The sequence below is a fragment of the Coffea arabica genome, chromosome 3e (genome assembly GCF_036785885.1).
Source record: "Coffea arabica cultivar ET-39 chromosome 3e, Coffea Arabica ET-39 HiFi, whole genome shotgun sequence".
Lineage (NCBI taxonomy): Eukaryota > Viridiplantae > Streptophyta > Magnoliopsida > Gentianales > Rubiaceae > Coffea > Coffea arabica.
Genome location: NC_092315.1, coordinates 5,777,696 through 5,785,868, shown reverse-complemented (window position 1 = coordinate 5,785,868; position 8,173 = coordinate 5,777,696). Strand labels below are relative to the sequence as shown.

The following is an 8,173-nucleotide window of genomic DNA, read 5'->3' as shown; positions in this document are numbered from 1 at the left end:
ATAAAAGAGAAAATAGAGTCATAGCCAAGAGTAGCTGCAAGAAAATTTGTAAACTTTTAGTTTTTTGATTAAGCTTCAAATTTTTTACCAGTTCCCTAATGTTTATGCTCGAAGGCTCCTATCAGTAATATTCTTTAGTTTACTAACTTATCACGGAAAAATTTTGGAAGAATTCACTATAATAATTATGAAGAATTTTCTCCTCCTTCTTGGGTATTTTACACCCACAAAAGCAGTGACATCCTCAAATTATGTCGTGCAGTTCCCGTGCATGGAAGCTTTTTAGTTCTCAAGATTTAGCATCCAGAAAACGACTTAGCACATTTTTAAAATCTAATATTAAGAAAAAAAATTAAATCTAGGAATTTGCGGTTCCTTGAACTAGTGTTTGGGAGAATTCTGAAAATGAGACAAGTATCTAAGAGTACAAAAAAGAAAAAAAGAAAATTGACCGACATAATTAAAAATATTCAATGGCAACTAAAAAAATATAAAACTGTGCTGATCAGTTACTATCATCATGAAGAAGTGCCACGTTACAATTTATAGGCCACATATCATGCTCAATTATATGCCTCATGTTATAATTATTGCATACTTATTATCTTTAATCATCTTTGCATATTCATTATCATCAATTGCAGGACTAAACATAATAATTTGCTTAACAACAATTCTGTTTTTCTTTTGGTTTTTTCTTCACTGAAATTCTGAATATGTCAACACCATATTTCCTGTACAATTTTGTGACTCTTGCGAATCTTAATACTTATCAAGAATAGTCTAATAATATGCAGATACGCGGTGGCTAGGACAAATGTGTGAAGAAAACGATGATATTAATTTGGATTAATATTATATACAATGTTAGTATAAAGATTTGTTATACTAACAGGTGTATATATATGACACATAGATAAAAAGTAAATTTAAATATTAAATGGTGATGGTGTGGCGTTCATTTAAACTTTTTTGTATTAAAAAAAAAAAAGAGTTCTGTCTAACAGGTGTCGATTGGGCACTCGTTAAAATGTACATCAGGTTTTAGATTTTTGGAAAGGTAAGATTAATTAAAGAGAGTGTATAAATCTAAGAATATTTACTAATTGTTAATGTGTATATATACATGGTAGATTAGATGAAACATAGACGCGTGAACTAAGATTTTTTAATAATAATAAAACATGAAAATGAACTCACGGACCAAAATCAAATAAACATCAATATCATTTTTTGCTCTTTTATCTTTCTTTTCGATAAATATACTTGCCAACACGTAGGATGCACGAAACAAATTACTATGGTAAACACCTTCATTTGATTCAACAATCTCGCAACAAGGCTATATACACACATTGAGGTGACTTATCTGTTTTCTAAAAAATTATATAATAACTAGTATAACAAATATACAGCAAGCCCAATTGCACTGACTCCAAGCCCCTTATCAATATAGCTTCAATCACAAAACCTCATCAAACATGCTTAGCAAACTTAATATAAGATCTAAACTTCAATTAAAAAGCTACAACTAGTTCCATGCCAAAAAAAAAAAAAGCATATTAAACCAAAGATTAGACGCTAGACAATAAACATTACGTCCAGCAGAGCCCAAATAACAACTGCCAAATATTCAAAGTACAACTGTCTATTTTCGAGACAACTGCATTAGACCCTAGACCCTGTAACACCTGCGGTACCTTTGGGCTCAGTTCCAGGTGCACCAAGACCATAGTCAGGGTCCCTGTACCCTGGACCATATCTGCTGCTGAACATCCCAGCATGGATCAGCAGCACATAGAGCAATTGAGTCACTCCTAGCGCTATTATAAACCCCTCAAGAACCTTTAACCTCCATCCCCTCCAGCCTCCAACATTTATCTCCTTGCATGCCAATCTGCATTATTTCACAACCCCACAGTGCAAAAAAGATGAATTTATACCATGGAGTTCATAAGATTGGAGAAAATTGAGGATGTTCTATTGTATATTATACCCGAAAGCTAGAATAGTTACGGCCCATGCGACTAAGGAAGATGCTCCAGCAGCCGCTAGACTGTCGCTTCTCCAAGCCCTTAAATGGTTTCCACCTGCTAACTTCGAAGCAATCCCCAGAACAGAAGCTAGTATAGCGAATGTCAGGAAGAACGGGGTTGCTCCGTTTCCCCCAAAGCCTGAAACATACGTGACAAAGGATATCGTGGTTTTAGATGATTAACCATGCAGCCCACCTATCATTTAAAGTTTTGAAACATAATTTTGCATTTCGACCATCTGGAGATATGTATTTTGAGCTCCTAGTGGTGCATGTAACTTAAAAAACCAAAAAAAAAGGAAGCATGAAAAAGTCCCTAATGAAATACTGCTTTCTTGCAGTGCTTAAAACAAAGCTTGAGAAACAGTCCCAAACGGAATAATGCTTTCTTCAGTAATTTCGGTTATTTCAACTGTCTCCATATAGTAGGAAAACTGAAAATTGTTTTGGATCCAGAACCACAAAGTTTATTACTATTTGTGAAAAAAATGTACAAAACCAGCTAAACATGCTTTTGTGTACATGAGAGACTAAGCTAAAAGAATGAACACCTTGCTTACAATAATGTTTTTTGTTGTGTACATGCATGAATAGGAGGAGGAGGATGGGAAAGAATGGAATAGAGGGCTTACTGGGATGGTTAGTCTGCCCATTGATGTAATGATTGAGGCCCCAACTCGCAAAGCCTAAAACGATGAAATACATAATCAGGTTCAGAAACAGTAATGGAGCAGCCAAGCTTCTTCCAACCGTTCTAGCCATGTCTTCTTCTTGGTTCTTTGTTGATCTTCACTTCAGCAATGCAAAACCAACGGGCAACAGCACACTAATTTGTCAAGAACTAGGCAAAAATAAAAAAACAGATTGATGGTTCTTTGTTTGGTTATCTTGAAAGTGTAAAGCTTTGGGAAAACAAATGTGGAAAACGGTGAGGGCTATATAGAAAGGAAATGGACCAGTTTGGGATCGAGTGCGTGTCATGCTTGTTGGTTTCGAGTGTGTACAGGTGTAGACTGCAGGGACACTTGTCAAATTCTGTGCTAGTATTGAGACCATCAAGATGCAAAGATTGCAATTTTCATCTTCTTTTTCTGATGTTGAAATCTCCAATCCTTTGAACCAACGGTGCATAAAACTAGATCATATAATAGTAATAGAAGAACTGCACTACCATGACACTTTAAAATCTCGCAATTCATATAATGGTAATGTAAACTCAAGCTAATGAATCAATTAGGAAACCTATAGAAAAAAGACTTTTTTTTTATTAATTCAATTTTTCATAGAACAAATCTAAACCATATCTGGATCCATTTGGTTCTTTCCTAAGTTGAACTAGTCTAAGGTTCATTTGAGTCTAACGTCAAACAGAACCAACTAAAAACGTAGAGCCATATGGGCCATATTACCACTATGGTTAAAAAAGATTAAAGGAGCAGTTGCATGGCTAGTGATGATGTCTTGAAACTAAGTGATATACATCAACTTTGATGTCAAAAGTGAACAGAATGAGCACTTTGGCATTTGATTGAGACTTGTATTTTATCCACTAAGCATTCGTCACCTAAAGGGTCCTTTCTCCCCCTTTGCCTTCAATAATCATCTTCATCCTGAAAGAAAGGTTTTTTTCTTTTAATAAACCAAAAGGGAAAATTTGTAAAAGGGAAAATCCTTCAAAATATTACTCACATTTCATGAAATAAAGTTTTTTGTTCTTCACTTTTAAAATGATAACTTTACATACTATACAAATCTAAGTTAGCAAAATTTGATCATAACCTAAATTTTAAACTACTTTTTTATATGTAATCATTTTTTTAAGTACAAAAAGGTCATATTCAACTTTTTTTTAATAGTAAAAACGAATACAGATTAGATTACATTTCACTTTTTTCGGAGAAAAAATGAATATGTTCGGCTCAAGTTTTAATTTTTCAAGAATAAAAATTAATATGAATCGAATCATTTATTTAACTACAATAGAGATCTAACCTTTATACCTCCAAGAAATGTCTATATGAGAGATTCAAGATGAAAAATGGTTGAAAACATAAGTTATGAATCAATTTTACCACTTTAATTTTATAAAAAACATAAAATTATATATTTTAAAAGTGACGGACGATAAAATTTATTTGACTAAATATAAGTGATGCATTGAAGAATTTTTTCTTTCTAAAACATTCCGGCGATAAGTTTGAAAACTGGGCCAATGGATGATGCAAAACCGCGGGCTAGAGGGCCGTGGATTGTTCTGGAGAGGGTGAAAGACGTATTGGATTGACAATTCGTCTCGACTGTCCGCTAAAGTGTTAAACAACGTATTGGATTGGTCCACATAATGATGCCTAAGCAGACCGAACTTTATTAACTCATCATCATGCTGATAATCTTTGCAGATGTCATGTCCTAAAAGTATATAAAATATAGATTAATCTTTCCTGTATTCACTCATAATAATGTACGTACAGTCAGTATTGAATAAATGATATCTGTACAAAATTTAAATTTAAAATTTAACTATTACACACATATTATGAATTTAATTATAATAGTGTATACACTGTCATCGTATATAAAATTTACTTATAAAATATAACGAAAAGATGTAGCCGAGCGCCTAAATACATTTTCATCAACTCAAATGTGTAATTGGTTAAAATCAATGGCATTTTCGTCAACTCAAATATTTTAACAGCCAACTGGATACCTTAGGGATTAAATTAGCCGCGAAACTTACTCCCTCCTAATCATCCTATTTATTTCTGTGTAAGTCCTTTTCTTCTTTTTTTTTCCCTCATTCTTTCAGGGTTTTCATGCGTGTTATTATTTCATTTGGTTTGTTCATTATTTGTAAAGAATTATTTATTTGTACAATGAACAAATTTTTTAATAATCTTTTTATTTTCACAATTTTCATTTAATGTTACGTGCATATCATATTATAGAACGTGGTATAATATTATTTTAAGAAAATACTATTCAAATAATCCTCTATCCAAAGATGCTTTCTTTCTTTCTTTATTGAATCAAGATGTAGACGATAGCATGGAGGTCAATACCCTTACATGTAAACTTGGCACCAGGATATACCCTGCACTTAAATTAAACACTAAGCAAGAAAAATTTATTATCCATGTTGGACTAATTAATGAGTTTAAGGATAAGAAAACAGCCAGTAACATCATCTTCATTACATATTCCACTGAAGTCTCTTCTCATCATTTAAGGGATTGTAAGCAAGAATACTTCAGAAAGAGTTTCTCAACTGTATCAAGCATAGGAACTTGAAAAAATGTATTAAAAAAAAACCCAAATATTGATAAAATTGAATATTAGCAATCCCTTGTAATTAAGTTTCCTGGCTACTAGTGTTGTTGATGCATCTCTGCAGCTGCATTTGGGTTGGGTGAAACCAGGCTTTGGACAAAAATTCTAGGAACAGTATGATTACCAGACCATGGGAGAAGCCTGAAGGAGTCATCTTTTGGATCATAGAGTCTGAGTTCATCTTTAAGCTCCACCAAAAATCTATCACTGCCTGGAATGCACAGTGCTCTAAACACAAGTCTTGTCTTGTCAACCGGGACACTAAGGACCTTAGTCCAAGATTCTCCAACCCCATATTCCTTCATAACCCACAACTCTACAAAATGATCCCTATAATTCTTACAAACGAAACAAAGACTCCCTCCAAAAGTTCCCAAATCAGATCGAAAACCATTACGGCCTGATATCCCTGTCCCTCCATTTGTTTTTAGTGCCAAGTCAAGAGAACCGAACGTCTCTGTTGCTAAATCAAGAAAAACAACCTTGAAATCCCAGCCTGCATTATGCAATTCCCAGTGGAGCCTCCCATTGACGAGACAGCCGCAGCCCCCCACACTAGGGAAACCACCTTGAAACTCCCCAATGCTCTTCCAGGATTCAGTCTTTACGCTATAAACTATAACTTCAGACCCTGAGGGACGATAGTCTTCATCTAAGGAGCAGACAACTTTCACCACTTTATAATCATCACGATCCTTATCATATCCGAAACCACATACTTGGTAGTAATCTTCCTCCTTCAGTAGGTCCACTGTTGGGCTACTAAAACTGGGCAATTTCTTGGATTTTCTAGTAGATGGGTTCCACAAGAACACACCTGTTCTCATGCAATCAATGCAAAATAGCCCATCACAGCATCCCACAACGTTAAAGTACCTACTCAGTTGAAGACTAGGTGGACAATCAATTTCAACCTCAGCTGCATTTGCAGGCTGCCGTTCATGCAACAAAGAGGCAAGAGAGCAATCTTTGAGATAACAATCTGTGAGATCAATTCCCACAGTGAGCAGCTGTAGTTGTTCTCCATCCTCTGATGAGCTGAAAGCACAGAGGTGATCTTTGATGAATTGAGAGCTTGAGATTAGGGACAGCCACGATTTCGAAACGCATTTGAATTTCAAAAGGGATTTGACTGGTAGCCTTAGGAGGATCTCAGTGATTACTTCAAAGGGGAGGTCAGGCAATATTAAGGGTTGGTTTGAATCTTCGGATTGGTGGGGATTGGTGGCTCCATTTCCTTTGCTTTCCATCTGGAGGTTTGTGCTGCTGCAAAGGAAGGAAGAACTTATAAATTTACTCGTTGCATTCATCTACAGAAACTAAATTCAGCTTATATTATTGTTTGTATCATCAGTATACACCGCGTTGAAAACTATAACTGGAATTCGTCAGAGTCCTGCACTTGAGCTGGCTCTTTATGTTGAAGTATTGAACACGTCAAACTAAAGACTCAATCTTCATACAAGGGGAGACTCTTTATGTTGAACAATTCTACGACGTGTAACTTTGATTATGATAACGTCAATCTGACTTTCATAGTTAAAAAAAACCATGACATAACTAAATCTTATGAAGCGTGATGGTTAGACACAGGATCTGATAGAAACGTGGCCTTGTTTGGAAAGTAATTTTTCTCCCAAAAATTTGTATATTTTCTATAAACGCATTTTCTAATCATCTTTTTACTTCACAAATCGCTACAGTATATTTTTCTGTAAAAATTTCAAAATATAACAATTCAAACGGCCTCATTGGTACAAAATATTAATTGATATTGAGTGCGTTTGAGTTGCTGAATTATCCTAAATAATATGAATAAATCTTTTCTACACTGACGGTATATACACTATCATCGTTGTATTCATAACATATGTGTAAAAGTTGAATTTCAAATTCAAATTTTGCATAGTTGTCAATCATCCAACGCTGATAGTGTATACACTGTCAGTGTAGGAAAGATTAATCCAAATAAATATTTCACTTGTATCATAAATACATTTCTCAATTCACCATTTTATATTTTCAACCACATTATTATTCCGTACGCAAAGACAAGTCATAAATATACAAAGAAACTTTTTTTTTTTTTTGCATTAAACGCTGATGAATATTATTCCATACGCATCATCCATCCATTTTCGACTGGCAAAATTAGCGAGGCTTGTGGAATTAACGAGGCCATTTCAACCTTACTGGTCATTCAAGAATTTGTTTGTAATACTAATACGAATCAAATCTGAAATCAATATATAATTAAAGTACTTAAAACGTGGCTCATCACCGCATGGGATACCATCTCATACCACAGATACTTCATCGCACCAATACAAAAGCAACTGCAACATGTGATACCATCCTAGGTGGGTACATAGAAGGTAACATTCACGGGATATTCAGAAACAGTTTGAAGAAGAAATTTTTGTCTAGTGCTCAAAATGTCCTTTCTTGAAAGTAGCAGAAACATTACTGCACATGCAGTCTCTATATACTTAGAAAGATAAAGTTATTGCAGCATGATTTCGAAGATTAAGAATGTAATCATCCAGCCTTACGTTGATCTGTTATCGAATCTATGAAATATTAGATAATTGATGGAGATGAGGGAAAATAAGAACACTGAAGAGAGGATGCTGCAGGATTGAACTGGTTTTTTCAACTTTCAACATTCAAGAACTGAGAAAACAATTCAGTGCCACTCTTTTGACTCAAAAGTCTAAAACATACATGATACGCAGTGTATAGCCGTGGAAAAGGTAGGAAAAGTCTTGATGGTATCAGCTGCAAGGAGCAATGGTGAGAGAGAAGAAT

General features: G+C 34.6%; 2 protein-coding genes across 2 annotated transcripts; both read right to left on the bottom strand.

Annotated features, from left to right (window-relative positions):
- Positions 1-1,295: 1,295 nt before the first annotated feature.
- Positions 1,296-3,454, bottom strand: LOC113737169 (membrane protein PM19L). Its single transcript, XM_027264431.2, has 3 exons — positions 2,668-3,454; positions 1,997-2,174; positions 1,296-1,897 (listed from the first exon to the last, which is right to left on the bottom strand). The coding sequence occupies exons 1-3, from the start codon at positions 2,795-2,797 to the stop codon at positions 1,669-1,671; spliced, it is 537 nt and encodes a 178-aa protein (XP_027120232.2). The 5' UTR covers positions 2,798-3,454; the 3' UTR covers positions 1,296-1,668.
- Positions 3,455-5,136: 1,682 nt separating this feature from the next.
- LOC113736399 (F-box/kelch-repeat protein At3g23880-like) lies at positions 5,137-6,749 on the bottom strand. Its single transcript, XM_027263344.2, has one exon. The coding sequence runs from the start codon at positions 6,673-6,675 to the stop codon at positions 5,404-5,406; it is 1,272 nt and encodes a 423-aa protein (XP_027119145.1). The 5' UTR covers positions 6,676-6,749; the 3' UTR covers positions 5,137-5,403.
- Positions 6,750-8,173: the final 1,424 nt, after the last annotated feature.

Bases quoted from the DNA above. Each gene is read 5' to 3' on its own strand.
- LOC113737169 (XM_027264431.2), bottom strand. From the start codon at position 2,797: ATGGCTAGAACGGTTGGAAGAAGCTTGGCTGCTCCATTACTGTTTCTG. The intron at 2,175-2,667 runs GTAAGCCCTCTA...CGTATGTTTCAG, and splicing joins TGGGCAGACTAACCATCCCA to GCTTTGGGGGAAACGGAGCA. The intron at 1,898-1,996 runs GTATAATATACA...GAAATAATGCAG, and splicing joins GTAACTATTCTAGCTTTCGG to ATTGGCATGCAAGGAGATAA.
- LOC113736399 (XM_027263344.2), bottom strand. From the start codon at position 6,675: ATGAATGCAACGAGTAAATTTATAAGTTCTTCCTTCCTTTGCAGCAGC.